This window comes from Leptopilina boulardi, unplaced genomic scaffold (genome assembly GCF_019393585.1).
Source record: "Leptopilina boulardi isolate dan_hultmark-lab unplaced genomic scaffold, ZJU_Lbou_2.1 LbouV2_386, whole genome shotgun sequence".
NCBI lineage: Eukaryota > Metazoa > Arthropoda > Insecta > Hymenoptera > Figitidae > Leptopilina > Leptopilina boulardi.
Window position 1 is genome coordinate 1,423,107 of NW_026137958.1, and position 21,830 is coordinate 1,444,936.

At 24.1% G+C, this 21,830-nt stretch overlaps 1 protein-coding gene across 2 annotated transcripts in view; it reads left to right on the top strand.

Annotated features, from left to right (window-relative positions):
- The first annotated feature begins 1,988 nt into the window (after positions 1-1,988).
- Positions 1,989-21,830, top strand: part of LOC127288439 (metabotropic glutamate receptor 2) — an 83,733-nt gene continuing 63,891 nt past the window's right edge. The window contains exon 1 of one of the 2 annotated variants that reach the window (XM_051315887.1): positions 1,989-2,311. In XM_051315887.1, the coding sequence (XP_051171844.1) occupies positions 2,107-2,311 (205 nt within the window). In that variant the 5' untranslated portion in view covers positions 1,989-2,106. Of the gene's footprint in view, positions 2,312-17,265; positions 17,568-21,830 lie in introns of those variants that run through there. The other variant, XM_051315886.1, reaches the window with a different exon arrangement.

Consider the following 21,830-nt stretch of genomic DNA (forward strand, 5'->3'; position numbering starts at 1 on the left):
TCGACTTCTTCGCCAAATTCCCCAGCCACTGGAAAATCTCTCGAGCGAAAAAGCATCGTCGAAAGAGAAGAAACTTCCATCGTCGTGGAAAACCGAAAATCTCCTTCAATCCTCCATAAAGATGAACACAAAATGATAACTCGAAAATCCCCTAAAACAACTTTCACCACTAGACAAACTAAATTCATACCAACCATAACTACACAACTTCCAACTCAGTTATTATTAATTAATGTTTATTCAGTTACAACTGTTCAAAGTGAAAATTTAACCGCAAATCAAAATCCAAATGAAATTTATGTTAAATTACCAAAATCTCAATTCACCATCGTCTCTGATGAACGTCAAAATGAGAAAAAGATTACCAATTCAAATATTCATAAAACTTCAAAACTTATTATCTCCTCAACGATGGAAAATTATACTAATGATCAATTAATTAATTCAAAAGTTCTTCAACCAACAAGAAATGTTACTGAAAAATTTCAACTCACTTTAAACGACCAATCATCAATTTTATCGACTATTGAAAATAACATTTCAACAACAAATTATCGGACTTTTAAAGAATCTCATTCCAATAGTTTTACACCATCAAATCATAGTATCAATATACAAAAAGCTTCAACTAAATTAAATTCTGATAAATCTTTATTTACCATTAAGAAGTTTCCCCAATCAAAGTTTTCAACTTCAATGATGAAACTTTCAAATAGTCATGAGATAACATTAAATGCGAGTGTATTAAATAAGCAAATTCAAAGTGACAAAACTTTTTCTCAAACAGTAAATCGAAATAGTGAAATTCTCCCATCGACAATAGTCAATAAAGATTCAACGACTCGTGAAGTTTCAAATTTATTCCACGACGCAAGTAAATTTCAATCCGAAATTGGTTCACCGACACGTAAAGTGAATTTATTCCAAAAAGTTAAAGACAATTTCAAATTTAACATAAGTGAAAAAAAATTATTTGTTTCAAATTTATTAAAATTCAATTCAACACAATTGAATAAAAAAAAATTCAATAATATTCAACGTAATTTAACAAAAATAATAAATTTCAATCGTAAATTAAAAAATCGTAAAAATTATCAATTATTACGAAAAATGCAAATTAAATTATTTCAATTAACAAAAAATAATGAATTAAAGGAGAAAAAATTTTATCACAATGAAAAGAAAAAAAATTTTGAAATTCTAAACGAATCATTAGAACATGATACAACGATAATGAATGTAAATAAAATAAAGCAAAATACAAGAGTAAACCGAGAGAAAGATGATACTTTGAATGATATTTCAAGAATAATGAATACAGGCCCAGGCAGTTTGATTTCAAAGGGTAAATTAAATTATTCGCATGGAAAAACGAAAAGGGGTCAAGTAGTCAAGAGTCTTTTAACGTCAACCGATAACGCTACTCGGAATTCATTAAAAGATCACTTAAAATATCCAACTTCATTTAACAATAATAATAATAATAATAGCAACAATAATAATAATAATGATAAAAATAAAAATAATAATAATAATAATAATAATAATGATAATAAATCGAAAATTTTAACGAAATATTTCCCAGAACAAAATAAGGAATCAAAGTTTTCTCGTCTAGTATTTTCAAATTCCAACAACGATTCACGAAATGAAGAATGGTTAGAGAATGTGGATTCTGATCGAAACTTTATTATCAGACAGATAAGAAACTATTCTCTCGATAAAGAAACGAGTGGCGGCAGCAATCTCAAAGATGTGGCTATAAAACAAAATTCATCATTAAAAATTAATGACACGGAATATTATAATAATAATAATAATAATGAAAAAATATTTGATCATAATTTAATGAAAAATTTCACATTACAAGATAATGAAACTTTGAATATTAATAATGATAATAATGATAAAATTTCAACATTAAATTCAAGTTTTATCATGGATATTAATCCAAATGAAATTTATTTTAATGTGAATTTAATAAAATATGATGATAATGAACAAAATGAAAATGATGAGAATTTTACAAAAGTTGCCACGCCCTTGAATTTGTGGCCAGTGAAACATAGTGCTGTAGTTGAAGGTGATCTTGTTCTGGGCGGTTTGATGATGGTACACGAAAGAGAGGATACAATTACTTGTGGACCAGTAATGCCACAAGGTGGAGTACAAGCTCTCGAAGCCATGTTATATACATTGGATCGTCTTAACGAAGAAGAAATTGTACCTGGTGTAAAAATTGGTGCACATATACTTGACGATTGTGACAAGGATACTTATGGACTTGAAATGGCAGTGGATTTCATTAAGGGTGAGTAAAATAAAAAAAAAAATTATATACTACAAAATATAATTTTCATATATAAATTTTTATCATAAATTATTTATTTTTTCTATATAGAATTTTTGTTAATTTTTAGAACAGGAAAAAAATCTTTTTACACTGAAAAAAGAGTTTGGTATTGACAACCAAACGTTTGGTTGGTATTTAAGCAAATTTTTTTTTATTGAATCAACAAAATTTTGGTTGTCCCAATCAAACTTTAGTTAGGACAACAAAAATCCTTTTTCTCTAATTTTGATTGTGTCAAACAAATTTTGATTGAGACAATCACAGAAAATTAAAAGGCATTAAAATAAGCTGCAACGCTTCTTATTTTAATCCAATTTTGCTTATTTTAATCCATTTTGGTATTAAAATAAGCAAAATTGGATTAAAATAAGAAGCGTTGCAGCTTATTTTAATGCCTTTTAATTTTCTGTGATTAAAATTTTGTTGATTCAACAAAAAAATTTTGGTTGCTTAAATACCAACCAAACGTTTGGTTGTCAATACCAAACACTTTTTTCAGTGTAACGAATCGGTATCCGTTAAAACTAAATCTAATCAGTAGAATAAACAAATTTACGTCAGACGCCTAAAACGTCAAAAAAAAGTTTATTATCAAAAATGTATCATTTTTTATTTTCAGTAGTATAAAACAATTTTAGTCAGACACTTACGAAAATAAATACACGGAAAAAAAGGAATTTACAAATGCTAATTGATGTTTGCTATCGGATCTATCAAAATTAGTAACCACAGCTAAATTTTTTGCTATGCCAACAAAAAAGTTTGCTATGATAAACAATATCAGTGTTAATTTTTAAAAATTTACTATCACAGCAAACTTTTTTGACCCCACAGAAAATTTGTTCGCTGTTCCCATATTAGCTAACGTAGTTTGATGTGGCAGCAAACACTGTAAAACGAAAGGTATTAATTTAATATCGACTTTAGGAACTAAATTGTTATTTAGTTCTATTTTGATACCTAAAATCAGTACTGTTTTCAGGTACCTTCTTTTTACCTTCTTTTTACAGTAAATTATTTGCTGCTACGGCAAATTTTTTCTATGCGTGTATCAATTTTAAATTAAATTGAATTTTGTTAATTTTATTTTATTATAAGTAGCAGAAAAACGTATTGGTCAGACGCTAGTAAATGTGAAATATTCAGTAAAGTAAAGAAAAATATTTTTCAGTAGTAAAATTGTACTTTAGTCAGACATTTGAAATAATTAAGACCGATCTGTTACTTGAGATTAGATTTTATTAAGATATCAGTAGTATAAAGAAATTTACGTCAGACATTTGCACTGGCAATAAATTTTATTCTAAAAAATATAGTTTTTTTATTTTCAGTAGTATAAGATTGTTTTAAGTCAGACAAACACGAAAATAAATATCAATTTCAAATTAAATTCAACTTTATTCATTTAAATATCAGTAGTAGAAAAAACTTATTGGTCAGAATCTCGGAAATGTAATATATATATAGAAAGCAAAATAGAAAATTAATTTTCAGTAGTAAAAGTGCATTTTAGTCAGACAGACAAACTAGTATAAACAATCGGTTAGTTAAAACTATATTTTATCAAGAATTCAGTAGTATAAAAAAAATTTTGTCAGACATTTACAAAGTCAATAAAGTTTTTAAGAAAAATATAGTATTTTTTATTTTCAGTAGTATAAGACAGTTTTTAGTCAGACACACACGAAAATAAAAATTAATTTCAAATTAACTTCTATTTTGTTTATTTTATTTAAATATCAGTAGTAGAAAAACGTATTGGTCTTACGCTCGAAAATGTAATTTATTTAGAAAGTAAAAAAATTAATTTTCAGTAGTAAAATCTATTTTAGTCAGACACTTTTACAAATAACGAGCGATCTATTGCTTAAAATTAGATTCTATCATAATATAAGTACGTATAAGTTACGTCAGACATTTATAAATAGAATTAAGTTTATTAAAACAATATGTAGCATTTTTATTTTCAGTAGTACAAGTCAGTTTTTAGTCAGACACACGCGAAAATAAATGTTAATTTCAAATTAGTTTCAATTTTTTTTAATATCAGTAGTAGAAAAACATATTTGTCAGAGACTTTCGGAAACGTAATAAATATTTAGTAAAGTAAAGAAAAATAATTTTCAGTAGTAAAATCATATTTTAGTCAGACGGAGTTTATGGCAATGTATTTTCTACACTACAGTAGTGTAAAAAGATTTTCGTCAGACACTCAAACAAATATAAAACCATTTCAAAAGTCAAAAAATTGACTTTTTAAGTAGTATTAATCAATTTTAGTCAGACAAGTAGAAAAACAATTATCAGTTTCAAAATTCTAAAAAAAATGTTTCAAAATAATTATTAGTGATGGAGAAAAATATTGATCACAGTAAAATACTCTAAAATTTACAAATTGAATTTTTTAGTAGTCCAGGCGTATTTTGGTCAGACACTTATTAAGATAATGAATAACCTGGCTCTTGACCAAATCTTCTTTAGATTACAGTAGTGTAAAAAAAATTTTGTCGAACGTCCAGCCAGGTACAAAAATTTTAATAAACGAATACTAAATTATTGATTATCAGTAGTATAAGATAAGAATAGTCAGACGGTCACAAAAATAATTTTTAATTTCAAAAATTTATATTTAATTCTTTGAAATATATTTACAATTAGTAAATAAGAAATAAAAATTATTAAACGCATAAAATAGTGAGATATTTTGAAAAATTCAATTTTCAGTAGTAAAACCATGTTTTTGTCAGACTTTCATTAAAAAAAAAAAATTTTACCTACTTGGATAGGTTAAAGTGGAATTAATTGAAATGTCCGTAGCACAAAGAAATTATATTCAAGAAGATGAAAATTTTTAAAACAAAGGAGATAGAAATAATATTCAATTTTAAATAATATAAATAAACATTAATCTAAAAAGAAAAATCTCAACTCATTCTCTAAAAATATTCTTCTCTCGAATATTCTTTTTCTATATATATAGAAACATTCTTTTTTTTTTTGAAGAAAAAAATCTAAAATAAATAAAATTTCTTTTCAATGCTCTTTGAAATGGAATTTTTTAATATAATTGTATAAAATTTTCTGTCCCGACATATTAGGACAGAATAACATTTATTTTCATGGTAAGTTAGAAAAAAAAGAAGAGAAAAAAAAAATTACGAGAAAAAGCGAATGAGATTTTCTTCTCCGAACTAAGTCTCCTAAAAGGAGATTAAAACGTTACAAGAATCCTAAAAGATACTTTACAGACTACAAATCTTAAGACTTATTAGATTCTCCCGCGACAAAAGTTATTTTCTATTCTGTCGACTAATTGAAATTTTTAAGTAATTACATTATTTTTAAATTTGCTTGTAAATTATGTCTAATTAAATAGAGTGAACAATTCTAATTTAACAGTGAAAAATGAATTATTTAAAAAAAAATATTATTCTTATGTTGTATAGTTTAATGAATAAATTAGAAAAAATATATAGGATTTTTTTTTTTTTGCTTCAATTATTTATCTTCCATGAAAAAGGAAATTTTAATTTGGTTTTTGAATCAACTTTTACTCTCCTCGTGTGTGTGTGGGAGAAAAAAAAACATTCTGAAGAAAATACATCATTACCATATTTTAATTCAAGAGGTCGGTGTGCGTTTTAATTTCAGTTTAATCGCATAACTGCAATGTTCTCGTTGATGCATGAAATGATAAAAAATATCGTTTGGTGTGAATATAAGTTATGTGAAAATAAAAAAATACTAATGTGACTAGTTTCTTTTTTTACTGATAATTAAATTTTTAATTATACTCGTACTTTTCTCATTTTTTTTTGTATGGGAAAATTTTGAAGCATTTAAAAATTGTACAAGTTAAATGTTTTTAAAAAAAATTTTTCCACCAACTGAACTGTTTTATTCTTGACAATGATATATATTCGTTAATTAATTTTCTCGTATTCTCGTATTTAATATATCTGTTCGCTTTTCTCTATTATTTCCAACTTGTCCAATAGATGTTCCCAGCATATTATACATCTCTATGTTCAAAGAAGCATAATTCATAAATAATAATGACAAAATTTGAAGAATTCATTGCCGTCATAACGAAGCAAATTATTTCTATATATTGTTACACAATAATAATTTCAAAAAACAAAAGCCATTCTTGTTTGAAAATTAATGGGAAATTGTTTAAAATATTTAATTATAATATATATTGAAATATTTATTAATTATTATCAAAAAATATTCCAATAATTTTTTTTTTTTTGTAAAATTAAATAAATCTTATATTCAATAAAGTAGTTTTTAGTCACATAAAAATTAATTGACAAAATATTTTTATCTGTGAAGAGATTTTTGATTGAAATTGAATATTTTGTGAAAATTCTTTATCTCAAGTTTTTAATTAAAGATTTTCTTTTTTTGTATTTTTATTCTCTAAATCATTTTCAAGAAAAAAAAATAACGAATATTCGAATCGAGAAACATTGAAAAATAACACCTCTTGACAACAAAACCGATTCTAGGACTTTGAAAACAGATTGGTTTCATGACTGTGTAAATTCGATTCGATTCAGTGTAAAAAAAAAATCGATCACACTTCGACTCAAATTTCCCATAGGGACACAAAAAATACATAAACATTTCAAATAGATAATCGAAAAAAAATTAAAAAATATTCCGATTTATTTAAAAAAAAAAAACGATAAAAAATTGTATTTTTTTTTTGGTATAGAAATATTCTTGACTTGTATATCAAAGCCAAGAATATAAACATTCTTTGCTGTTCAAGATATATGTCTAGTGCATATAAATATGACAAATAAAGCTTTAAGGTTATAGTATAGAGCTTTACGTGTTGATATCGTCTTCATGATATGGTATCGATAAAGTAAATGGTACAGCATATTTCATATTGTACGACATCGAAACTCTCTTAGTAGAAATAACAAAGTCTTCTGCATGAAACGCAGGTGCTCCCTATGATCTCATTTCTGTTATATGCAGTATCAAAGTAACTCCTATATCAATCTATGATATTGACAATTCTAAAAGAATCTTTCAGAAATATATATATATATAGAAAAGAAGAGAATTCTTTCTTTTTTATTTCAAAAAATTCTCTTTCAATCCATATTTAATTTAATATTCCATATACTTTTGAAATTAAACAAACAAAATTGAAAATCTATAACATAAATGTAAATACAAATGTCATTTAATTTTTTTAACGATATTTTTTTTTTATCATAAAATAAGACAAATTTTTTTCTATATTATTAAAATATGAAATTATTATGTCTAGTAGATTCGAAGGGGATAATATTCGAGTTATTTGAAAAACTTAAAGAATTCCGTTCATTTTTATTAGAACCTGTTGTCTGCCTCTGAGAATTTATCGATTTATGTTCTTCAAGTGAAGAAAAACTAAAAGTATATTATGCTGGAAAATAATTAACTCAATTATTTTAACCCATGTGGGAAAATGTCAAATAAAATTTTATCTCATGTAGGAAAAATGTATTTAGGTGAATTTATAAACAATTTCTATTTTCTTTTCTTTTGTCATTTTTAAGTATTTCAACATTTTTAGTGATTATTTATACGTTATAATAATAATAGTAATAACAAAAATAATAGAAATAATATAATAATAAAATGCTTGGTCTGTCCTAACTTGAAGTTGGCCTTTTCTGATTTCACGTGTTTTTTTGAATAGTAATCTTATGACGTGTCAAATTTTGACAATTCTTTTTCTCATTTTTGCCAAAGTTGTATAATTGTGTTTCCAAATTTCGGAATAAGTTTATTTAAAATTCCAAATTCGAAAATTTAATTCACGAAGCTGAAGTACACAACGTTTACCAACGAAATTTTTTTTAAAGTTGTATATTGATTCAAAAATTGTATACAAATACAAAAAATTTATGATGAGAAAAAAGATGCGCCAGGAAATTTCGTACAAGGTAGTAATTTGAAAAAAATTTATTTTTAAAAATTAATTTTTAAGGTACCAGGGGCCAACGACTACCTATTAAATATTAATTATAAAAACACAGACCTCGAATCAACTTAAAGACACAAAAAAGTCGTTTTATTCGATTTATATTCCAAAAAAAAAGTGGATTTGTTTTTTATTTTAACAAAAATATTTTACAGATTTTTAAATAAAAATTTTTTTTTTAATAATAATCCTTTTCGAAGGGTTAAAGTTGAAATTTTTAGAAATAATTAAATTTCAAAAGATATTGTTAATTTTTAAACAATTATTAAATTTTACAGAACTAAAAATAATTTATCAAACAATTTTTTGAAAACATTTTTTAAATTTAATTGAAATTTCAAAGATTTAAAATTGAGATTTTTGAAATTAATTGAAACTTTAAGTGTTTTGTAATTAAAATTTTAGATGATTTCACTAAAAATTTATTAGAAAATGCGGACAAAATACAATAATTTGAAAATCATTTTTAATTGAAAAATGGTTTCAGACAGTTGAAATTTCAAAGAATATTATTAAAATAGTTAAAAATAATTGAATTTCCTTAGAGTTATAATTGAAATTATTAAATTTCAAAAAAAAAAAATTTCGATGGAAAATTTTAGAAATAATTAAATTTTAGATGCTTTTAAATTCAAATTATTGAAAATTCAATTAATTTTGAATTCAAATTTTTGAGAATAATGAAATTTAATTTTGATTTTAAATTTGGAAAATAATTGAATTTCAGTTCATTTTGAATTGAAAATTTTGGGAAATAATTAAATTTTAATTGAAATTTTGGATAATAATTTAATTTAAGTTCATTTTTAATTGAAAATTTGGATAATTAATTTTGAATAGAAATTTTAGAAAATAATTGAATTTTATTTCATTTTAAATTGAAAACTTGGTAAATAATTAAATTTTAAATTGAAAATTTTGGATAATTATTGGATTTTTAATTGATTTTGAATTAAAATTTCGGGTAATAATTGAATTTTAGTTTATTTTGAATCGAAATTTTTAAAAAATAATTCAATTTTATTGTGATATTTTTTTTTAAATTATAAACAATTGTTAAATTTCATAAAAATTTTAATTGAAAAATAATTTTGATATAATTGAATTTGTGATGTATTTCATTAAAATTATTAAAAATAATTAATTTAGTGAAAAATCATTTTAGTAACCAATTTGGCGCGCTTGCGCGCGTTTAATTTTGCTAGTAATAGTAATAAAAAAATAGAAATAATAATAATAATAGGTAATAAATAAAATATAAATTATAATTTATCCATTAAAATATGAAAAATGACTGAATATTACAGTTTTGGAAAAAAATAGTTTAATCTACAAAATTTTTAAGCTGTTGTGTAATAAACTTGAAAGAAACGATAAATTTTTTTTTTATGGAAAGTATTGCGAAACCGATAGCTGTAATCTTCCTAGGCTCTACATCGATTTTATGTTGCATACATGTAATCAAAGGATGCTCTATTCTGATGTTGGTTAACATTAATATCGACTTGAAAACGAAAAAAAAAATTGTGTAAAAATAATAAATTACCTTTGAAATAAAATTATTTCTTAATAACATTATTTATAATAGTATTTTTATTATCATTATCCAAAAAGTTTCAAAGTAATTGAAATTTCAACAACAAACAATAAAACTTCATCTTATGAAATTCGAAAATATTTTCTGGACTTTAGCAATTTTCTTATATTGACATTCATGTCAAATGCGGTTCATTATTATTGAACCACGAGTTTGACATTTCCAATTACTTCACGTCAAACATATTATAGTAATTGTTTTCATTATTATGTAAGATTGAAAATTTTATTTCAAAAGATTTCCAATTAAAAATATTACCAAAAAATAATTGCTAATATTAAAAATTAAAAAAAAGTAAGAATTAGAAAATTAAATATTAAAAAATAAATGAGTTGAATAAACAATTTTTTTTTCCTATGGAATTTTAAATTAATTAATCAATAATTGATTTATTATAACCTTGTTCAAACAATTCATTGTCGGGTTAAATTTAACAAACATTTAATATAGATAATGAATCATTTGAAACTCTGTATCACGTGACGATAATGCACCTGATCTGAAAAGTACACAGAGAAGTTTGCTGTGGTTCTGTATATATGTCGCGTCGCCTCACATTATTCACTGTCAACTTTGAAATTCTAATTTCAGACTCTAAATAATCCGAATGTAGGTGAGAATTATGCGGACAGTCTGCTATAGTGGTGTGGAGCCTTATAATATTAGTTTCCCTGTTGTAAAACGCAGACAAGTTGAGGAAAAGATATACACTCAAAAATAAATACTAAAACATCCCTTGCACTCTCATCTACGCTCTTTTATGGCATATTAACTGATTAAATATTCACGGCTCATGACGAAATGAAAAAATCGATTAAGGTTATAAAATTTTTTAATATTTTTAAAAACATTATTATAACATTATTATTTTATTATTACTATTACTATTTTTTTATTCATTTATATAAAATATAATAAATAATATAGTTAAAAAACAAATTATTGGAGCAACGAAAGTATTTCATTAAAATAAATATTGAAATTTAAAAAAAAATATTTGAGATACAATTTTATGTCTGACTAAATCGTTCTTATACTACTGTTAATTTATAGCTAAAAAAAGAAATTGAAAAAACTTTTTATCTTTTAATTATTTTCTAAATTTTAGTACGAGGAGAAATAAGTTTGTTTTTGTCTGACCAAAATAGACTATTACTACTTATTTTACAATATACAGCGTCTGACCAATACTATTCTCTACTACTACTATTTATACTAATTATTTCATTAAAAAAGACATTTTATTTATTTTTTATTTTAGTGAATAAAATATTTTAACAATATTTACAATATTTTTAAAAATCAATTATTTTTGTAACAATAGAAGCTAAGAATTCAATTTTTCAATTGTCTGACTAAAATCTTTTTACACTACTGTGATTTTAAAAATCTCTTACTACTATAAAAATTAAATTAATTTTCCCATTAACTTTATTTATTTTTCCTCTAAACTGACCAAATATATCAACTTTTGACATATTGAGAAAAGTTTTCTCAACTTTTCTTCACATTACTAAGCAAAAATTTCAAACTAAATCATCCTATTTTCTAATATTTAATGATAATTTATTACTTTAATTATTTTCAAACAAAAAATTGTAAATAGTCAAATATTCAATAAAATAAAGAAGACATAAAAAATAAATAAAATGTCTCTTACGAAATAAATATAGTGTTTTTTTTTTTATCAAATATTTTCTATTTAGTATTATTTTCAGTGAATTGCCCAAAGTACTAAAAGTTGTGACATTTCGAGAAAAATATTACCCTTCTACAAATACATTTACTTGTGTTTGTCAGCTAGAAGATGTTCAAGTTAAGTCAAGAAAACTGTTTTCCTTAAAGTATACTGTATATATATATATATATATATAGTTTTCTTTTATCGTTCAAGAATAAAAATACTGCATAATGTCTTCATTTTTTATTCATCTACTCCAATTGGACAATATCGTAAATTATCTCGTAAGTCCACTGGAAATAATAGTTCCATTCTCTTGAACAGAGTAATTTCTCCTTTGTTTAAGAACTTTTATTATACTAAGATATATATATATATATTTTTTTTTACTTATTGTCTCTTTTCCAGGAAATAATTTAAAAGATTTTATCTCAAAATTTTCCCCGTAGATGCAGTTGCGAAGCGTACAATTTTCAAGTGAAGCTTTTGCGAATCCACTGTCGGTAAAATGGCTACCTCTATTTTATTAACGTCGATAACTGGTGAGCTTTTTAAGCTCACGATACTGTCGATAAATCACCTCTTAGGGGTAAATGCATAAAAGATTCCTACGATTTTCCATTTTCTAAATTAACAAAAAATTAATAAAATTGAAAGAAAAAAAGAAAAAACGAAAACTAACTAAAAAGAAAAATAAATTGTTCAAATAATATTTGAAATTCAATTAATTATCAATGAAATAACATATTATGTTTCACATAATTTCATGTTTGATGTCGCTTTCAACTGCAAATTGCTTCGTAATTATTCATTGATTGATAAACTTTTCAAAACGAATATTCGCAGTTTTATTTAAATATACTTGGCCACTCAATTCGTATTTCATTTTTTATTTCTCTATTTGTCAGTTTAAAAAAAGAAATTCATTCTGAAATGAATAAAAAAATTCAAACTGTCTGCATTGAAGATAAAAATATACTGATTTTTTAATATCAAATAAGTATATAAGAGATTATTTTATATTTCAATTTTTGCTTTTAAGCAATATAACTTCCAATATAATAAAAAAAAAATACAGCGATTTTTTTAATATCGAAGTAAAGCATTTTTATAAATATTCCAATATATTTTATTAATAATAAAAACAAAGTAATAACATTGCAAGTCAATAAAAAAAAAATGAGAGAATGAAAAAAAATTGTATTTGTAAATTATTATTAATACTAGCGAAACTAGAAAATTTTAATATATAATATAGAAAATAACTAGAAAATATTTTTTTAAATATATTAAAAAAATTAAAAAACTAATCTCTTATTAAAATTAATTAATATAAAAGTTAAAAATTAAAGTGATATTGAGAATGAAAAAAAAAATTGATATCAATTTGCTTACGTATTTACATAATTTGAAAAAGTGCCTATAACATGTATATATCAATCTTTATTGATGAGAAACAAGAGGAAATGACAGCTGAAAACTTATATAGTGGAAAGAAAACAAGGGGACTTTTACTTTAGATATTTGTTTTCATTTCCTGTATCCCTGTGTCGTGATACATTAGGGCGAAAAGTTTCCAATATCAGCTTGAATTCTCTAGAGTTTGTTCCCTCATGAACTCAATGTCGTTAAATTTTAAGATTGATTCAGAACTTTCGTACTATATATATATATAAAGTCTCCAAATCTCAAACTCAATTCTTTCCTCTAATTTCTTTTTCAGTACAAATATTTTTTTTTCCAATAAAAATAAATTTTTATCAATTATTTATTATGTAAAATATTTTGCAACCATTTTTATTTGAAATTCCAAAAATAATTTTTTTAAATTTTGTGTTCCCTTTGTGAAATTTGAAACTCTTTGCAATTTATTTTCCGAAAACTTGAAAGCTATAAAATTTCAATTAAACGTTCGTTGTCTAATGTTTAATTCTCCATTTGTGAAATTCTACTCCAAAAAGGGATGAATTAAGTCTTTGAAAGGAATGTAATTTTTATTTTTTTAATTTATCGACAGAGAGCTTCTATAATACAAAGGATCGCATCATTAAATACTATTAATTTATTGATGAGGATTTTCCAAAGTATCCAATTACAAATGGCTTAGAGAATAGATGTCTTCTATCGGGTGGGAAATCGTATCTTTTGTTAACAAAATCCGTGCTGAAGTTACACTCTCCTCATTTTCTGATTTTAGATAAATCCTATACATATGCGATAAGACATGGGAATTTAATGAATCTTGACTTTCATGATTTTATCATCGTTAAAATATTTTCTCTTCCTTGTAATATAATAAAACATACAAATATAATTTATTAATTAATTTATATATAATTAAATCCCTATTACAAATAATTTAAAAAATTTCTCAAATAAAAGTTACAATAAAAATATTGTTTTTTTTCTTCCTTTTTCACTTTTTTTTTTATCTCGTGGATGCGAATGGATAACTATGTAGGTAATAGATGGTTTCAAGTGATTGCATATTTCAAGCATTTTATGCATTACTTTTCAACTTCATATATATATATATATTTAAAAAGGAGCGATGCATGACTTTTTTGAATGCGGGCCAATATTAAAGAAATGCATCACGTATCAAATATATTCTTAAGCATGGACATTGAATACTGAATATCCTTTCATGCAAACTCGTCGAATGGACTATTATTGTGCAAAGAAGTAGATACTTCAATATAGATCGTCGATCAAATTTTTCATTCCCATAATCCGAAAAAAGAATTTACTACGCAAATTTTAACAATCCAATATTTATAGTTTCAGGGTGAATTATTTTTTTTTTTCCAAGAAAAACACTTCAAAACCAAATAATATGGATGAAATTATTTTTTATATTAACTTATTATTTTTAATCGAAGAATAAAATCAACAAAAAAGAAAATGAATTTTTCAACATTAACTCTTAAATTTTCGACAAATATACTAAAAGCAAAAACATTTATCATGAATTTTTTCTTCAAACATTTAAATTGATTTCATCGGTATATACGATTTAAGCTCAAATCCATTAACTACTTAACTTTTTTTTTATACTAGTTTCATTTTTTTTATCTCACATTTGAAAAAAAAAAATTTCTATCTTTCAAATGAAGAAAAAGAAGAAAAAATTGAATCATATATAACGTTTAAAATATTTTCACTCGACTCTTTTTAATAAAAATATTTTCATAAAGCAACAAACAATATATATATATGTAGTGACACAGGGGACATGTAGACAATTATAATTCGCTTCCTTAAATTCTCGTAACATGAAATATGTATACATGCTTAGAATATGAACAAACTTTATACATTTTAACTATCTCGGACAGCCGCCGGAAAAGAACTTGAATATAAAATGCACAACAGGTATGCGCTTGCACTTATTGTCGTTAGGAAAAATGATAAATTTTTACACCTGCAACATCTCTCAACAAGAAACTCACGTTACTCATTTTTTTGCAATTGAATTGAATTTCTTTTTTTTTCAACACAAAATGATCTTAATGAATTTTTTTTTAAATTATAAAAATTGCACTCGTTAATATAAATTTTTTTAAAATAAAAATAAAAAAATGAAAACTTATTTCTATTTGTAGAAATAATTATTATTATAAGAACATTTTTTTTTTCCCTAAATATTTAGTTTCCAGAAAAATGATAAATTGAACCATTTTTGTTTTCGACAAATTACGTCTAACTAAAGAAATTCATTAATCATGGTTATTTTTAATTTGAACAAAAAATACTCTTTTTTTATCTCTATATTATGGCCTAACATTTTACAAGACAATTATTGTTGACAATTAAACCGTATTTTTCTCTACAAAATTAATTTTAAAAAATCAGAAATAAACCAATTTTTTTTTTTATTTGTAAAAATGTAATATAAGTAAAAAAAAAAAAGGTTATTTATATTTCAAAAGAGTAATATTAACAATTCAAGCCCTAACATCTTTTTCCGCTTTTCCCAAGGCTCATCAATTTCAATGTGCGTGCAAACTTTATATACACACCCATCATCCATGTCCTATTTTATCTTTTTTTTCTTAAAAGCAAATTTTAAGAAAACATTTTTTTTATATATATAAAAATGACGAATTTTAAAAAAGCTTGAAAGACAAAAAATAAAAAAAAATTGAATTTCTTTTTTTGTATTTTTTTTTTAAACATTTAAAAAGAAATATTTGCGAAAAAAATATATTTCGCTATTTTTTTTTCTTTTTTTTTTTTTATTTTAAAATTCTTTCTTTTTTATTTCTACTAATTAAGTTCTTACTGCAGGATGTGAGCTTTGTACTATAGCCTAATCCCTTCCGTAAAATGCAGGGCAAAAATGATAAACTGCTGTGGACTTTTCGAGGTACGCATTCCTCTTTTAGTGTGCATAATGAAGATGGATTAAACCGCACTGAAAATTTTCTAAAGGCATATTAAAACACTGGAGAGACTGGAAAATTTAATGCGAACAATATGATGCGCCTGAGAAGAATCCAGTGAAAATGACCAACAAGTTAAATTGTGAAAAAGCTTTTAATCAGAGCAATTTAAGGGTCGAGTGAAATTCAATTCCTTTCTGCAATAATATATATATATATATATAGGAGAGCTAAAAAGAAAATTTTCTATTAAAAAAAATAAAGAACTATTTTTTCTATTTAAAAAAAACTATTAAAAATTATTTATAAATGAAAATACAAAAATAAATAAAAATAAGTTTTTTTTTTAAATAAATGATAAAAAAATTTGCTAAATATAAATAATATAATAATTTTACAGTAAAAAATTTGTATAAAACGAGGATAAATTTTTTTGTCAGTTAAATGAATATTTGTATGAAAAACGAAAAGTTTTAGTTTGAAATACGAGTTTTGAGAGCGCGAGACCGACAAAGAAAAAAGTTTTACTTCCTCTTTTCTTTTTTTTTTTTGATGAGCATTTAAAAAGTTGACATAAATATAATATAACAAATATTTAGCGAGAGGCGGCAATCATGCAAAACAATGTAAAGACTTAATAAAACCTAAAGTCCAAAGGAATTAAACTTGCAGAAACAAAAGCTCTTTCCCTAAGTTTAAGAGCCTCTCAACTGCGCTCTTAGTACCTATTCAACTTGCAGATTCCTTTATTCATTTAATGAAAAGCTAAATGAAGTAAATAAATACAATATATTCTTCTTGATACTGATATATTTTTCATTTTAATAACCATAACGAAAACCATTCTAAACAAGACAATAGAATTTTTTTTTACTGAATCAAAAAAAAAATATTCTCAATAAAAGAAAAATCATTTTTCATGCAAATTTTTCCCTATTCCCTAAAGTATTATAGCTATCGAACAATAAAATATATTTTAAAATAATATTTTTTTAACCCAATAATATAAATAAAATATTAAATTTATAAAAATAGAGCTTTTTTCGAAAATTCAATATAACAGCTTTATGTTTATTTTTATTGCTCATCTTTTGTTGTAATATTTATTCAAATAACATAAAAGCATTTTTTTTTTTTGTTATGTCTAGGATATGTTTTGTTCCTCACAATTGATAAAAAAAAAGAAAAAAAAAAAAAAAAATTAGCAAAAAGCGCAATTTCAACAAAAATACATTCTGGGGGTTTATTTCAAAATGCATTGAAACGAGTAAAATCTGTCCGAAAAATCTGATTTTCAGGTTTCGTTGGCTGTGAATAAGAGAGAGAGTTGCGCGGTAGCAATGTACGATCATTCACTATTGTGGGTGGGAAAAGAGAGAGAGGGGTTGATCCATTTTCCAGAACGCTATAGTATTATGGAGACGCGATGCCTCAGTGGCTTCTCTGACACTGAGTCGCGCGCGTTGTAATACTCAGGAAAGGGACGCTAAAATCATGGCGCGTAAAAAAATTGTCAAAATATTCATTTTAATGCAACACTAATCAATTCAAAAAATTCGGTAAATTTTAACCTAAAATTTAAAAATTTATTTTACAATTCATAAAAAAAAATAATTTCTCATTTCATCTCAATTTTAAAAATTACAAGTTTCTTTTTAAATATTTTTTTTATATTTCGTAATAATTTTTGCCATTTTATATTTAAATAGAAATTCTTTTACAGTATATAAAATAGAATTTCTTGTTAACAAAAAAAAATGAAACCCAAAAATAATTTCGTTAAAGAAAATAATAAATTCGAGAGACTCAAAAAAAGTTTTCTAAACTTTTTTTTAAAAGAAAAAGAACCGTGAAAATTGTAAGAAACATGTCAAATAATTAATTTTCCATTGGCATTATAAAAAAAAAAGTCTGATCGACTTTATGAAAATAAAAAGAATTGAAAAGTCTGTAAAAATAAATACAGGCACCTCGCGCAACAGCTGCTTAGGAAAGCAAACTAAATTTATGATTCGAAAGGCGCTCGTAAATCAGTCCAAGCTGTTATACTGTGAACGACATTTTTTCTAGTATAAACTTCGAAACCAGTATACTTTACAAAAAAAACATTAATCGAAATACTCCAAAAAAACTATCGTTAAAATTAAAAACAAATTTTCCTAATCTCTTTTTTAAAAAAAACAAGTTTTTTACCATTATTTTTCGGAAATCAACAATTTAGAAAATTGTAAATACTTTCCTCTAAAGAATTTTGAAAAAAATTTCAAAATTAATTACCGCGTGATAACTGGGACATTAAAAAAAAAATTCTCCCCTAGTTAATCAAAATTTCAAGAAGACAACGAATATTGAACCTTATTATTTTAATAAATAATTCCCCTGATAATATATAGAATTCTGTATATTGAGCTTATTGGAAATATGAATAATATATATTGATATAAAATTAAATATATGACTTTTTTTTTATATCTCACACAAAAGCACACATATCAGAGATTCGATGGAAATGACAGTTTTTCTCTCATAACTATTTTTAAACAATTTAATTTATTGAAAATTACTTGCTCTCATTTTATGTGCCCTTCTTTTTTGTTTTATTATATACTTATATTATTAATTTTAAACTTTATTTTCAGTTTGACAGCTTTATATATTATATTTGCAAAAAAAAAAAAAAATCACAGATATGAGGGAAATTAATTAAATACAGATAGGAAATCGCGTGCAAGAAACAATGTTAAATTGTCTTCTCGGAAATAAATGTCATGAGGCGTCAAGTAATAATGGAAAAAAAGTTCCCCAATTCAATGTAAATCGAGGGGTGTAATCGATATTCAATAGATGCCTAAATCGAAGGATGAATATTCGGTTTTCAACCAAAATGAATATTTTATAACCTACACTGTCCTATTCAATAATCCATTCTGCGAATACGAAAAGCAAAAAAAAAAAAAAAAAAAAAACTTTCGCAATAATGCAAAAATTTGAATGTAAAACCTTGATATTTACAAAAGTTTTCACAGCTTCAGCGTAATTAGTATAAAGTTTTATTCAAGAAAAAAAAAATTTATTTTTAAATTATATGCTAATTCTGAATTATTTTCTTTTATAAAAACAAACTAAAAAATGGTTTCAAATCATGGAAAAGAAATATCGAGTATTTTTTATTATTTTATTGTAATAATAATAATACTTATAATTATTGTTTAATCAAAGAGATAATTAATATTCCGGTTTGTCAAAATATTCGATTACAGTCATTTTGTTTATTACTATTAAAATAACAATTCTGTGATATTAATGTATATTAATAATAAATATCAGTTGTTTAACATATCAAATATTGAGAAAGGTAAGATTATTTTTATTTTTTATTTTTACAATTAAAAACAAAAGATTAAAATTTAAAAACAATTTTTCATCATATTTAAAAAAAAAAATTATAATAAAATATGAGATTTTCATAAATTAATAATTTAATTTTCATTGAATTTTTAATTTAATTGGTTTTTTTATGTTTAAAATTAATTTTTTCCATTTATTTTAAATTAGCAAATAAAAAAAAAAGGAATATTATATTTGTTTTTTCAAAAACTCATCTCTTTTTTTTTTTATATAATCGATATATAACTTTAGCGAGGTAAAAAAGATCATTCATTTTTCTGCTTTTTTCAGCTCTCCTTTTTACGTTTTATCGGCCTAATTTATCTCTGGCTCAGTATCTTCTGACAGTTAAACCCTTCATCATGTTATAGTCGATCTCAGCCATTAAGACACGAAGATGCCTTTTACAATTACTGGTGAAAATCTGACAAAAATCTCTTTTTCACTAGATTTTGAATCAGCTCTTTTCGTTCATTTCATTTCTTATATTAGTAAATCAAATTCACATTTAATTTGCATTTTCTGAAAAAGATATTTCACTCAAAAAAAAAAATTTCTCCCTTTTCATTTGCCTCATACGCGATAAAATATTTTTTTTTACCCACTTTGCATGTATGAAAGTGCATTCGAATATTTTTTTTTTTCCCCCGTAATTGATAAATGTATTTGAAATTCGTATTTCAAATATGAAATTTAATAAAAATATTAAAAATAAATTAATAATTTAATATTTTACAAAACAATTTTAAAAAATGTAAATTTATTTCTATATTAGAAATTTGGTAATTTTTTGTTTTTGTATAAATTTATCTCTCATACAATAATTTCAAGGAAAAAATTTTTTTTTTTTGAAATACACCTTAAATATTCGTTTCTATTCGAAAAATGAAAAAAAAATTCTCGTATATATACAATGCATATAACTTCTAATTAAAGCGCAATATTGGAAAGACGATTAAGAGGGAGGGCAAGAAAAAAAATTCGTAATTTGCAAAAGTGCAAACATACAACAGTTGCAATTTTAATAAAAATTGATTGAAGGAATTCGAGTGGAATTTTAAAATTAAACGTATAGTCAAAGAGTGTGCACACAATTCTCACAGAAACTTTATTGACCATTTCAAAAGCATGTAAACCATTGAAATGTAATTGACGCCCAGGCTTTGTATAGTTTGATCACGAGTTCAAAATTCATTTCTAGCTCAATAGCTGCACATGACTTCAACCCTAACAGGCTTCCATCCACGTTTAATTACCCCCCTCTCGTCATCGTTCGTGTTGAAATAATAATTAATCCTGATTCTTCTATTCATGTGACATTTTCACTCCAAAAAAAAAAAAAAAAAAAATTCACTCAGATAATTTTTTTTACTTTTTTAAAAAATGCGATAAAAATATAAATATTAATTTTTGAATGAAAAAAATCGAGAAAAATATATATAAATATGTTTCTACTCGTAAGTGATTCAAGTCAGTTTCCTGTGTCACACAGTTTCAACCAATTTTAAAACCCAATGCAAGAAACTCATGAGAATACTTTCAGTAGAAAATCTTGGATTATCTGCCGTCTTAGAGGAAAGAAATCGAGTGTTGGAGTGGAAAAAAAAAGGGGTGAGGCGATCTTGAAAAGTCTTGCGGACTGAATGGCAGATACATGCGCTGAAGAAAAAGAAGAAAAAAAAAAGATAGAGAGAGAGACTTGTGGAAATTCGTATATGAGCGTTCGGAGGATCGACGTTAATCGTGATAGTGAGCTTTCCACTAAGAGCTAGCAAAGCGTCTCTGAAGAAAAACTATCTACTTTTGATCAATCTAAAAGTCCAAACGAATTAAGTTCTGAATTTGAGAAACTATTTTTTTTTTTCAAATTACATTCAAGGACAAATTTCAATTAGTTTATAAAAAAAAATCCTATTTCCAAGGGTTTTTTTTTTATCCGCCACTATATATGAAATGAAACCTTATGCCAGTGTAAAGATAATAAAATGAAAGAAGAAGAAGAAGTAAAATAAATATTACCTCTCTCTGGAGATATAAAAAACAAATTTTTTTTCAAACTTTATAATGTTTCTGTTTTTTATTCTTTTTTTTTCATCACAGTAGATTCCATACATACTCTCAAACTCGGTTGCAGGTTATACTGCCTGTGCAATAAATTTATCGAGAAAAATGTTTTCATATATATAGAATCTAAAGTTTTGGCAACAAACGTCAACTATTATTATTGTATAACGCAAATTTGCTTTACGTGTTTTCAAGCCCTTCTGTTTCCGACACTTGGGAGTTTATACGATATAACATTCTGCACTTTAAAATTTTCTAATAATATTCAACTCGACAAAATAAAATCATAATTAGAGTAATTAAAAAATTTTTTTCTATCCAACTTTTCATTTTATTTTCGTGACAAAAATAACTACTCAATAATAATAATC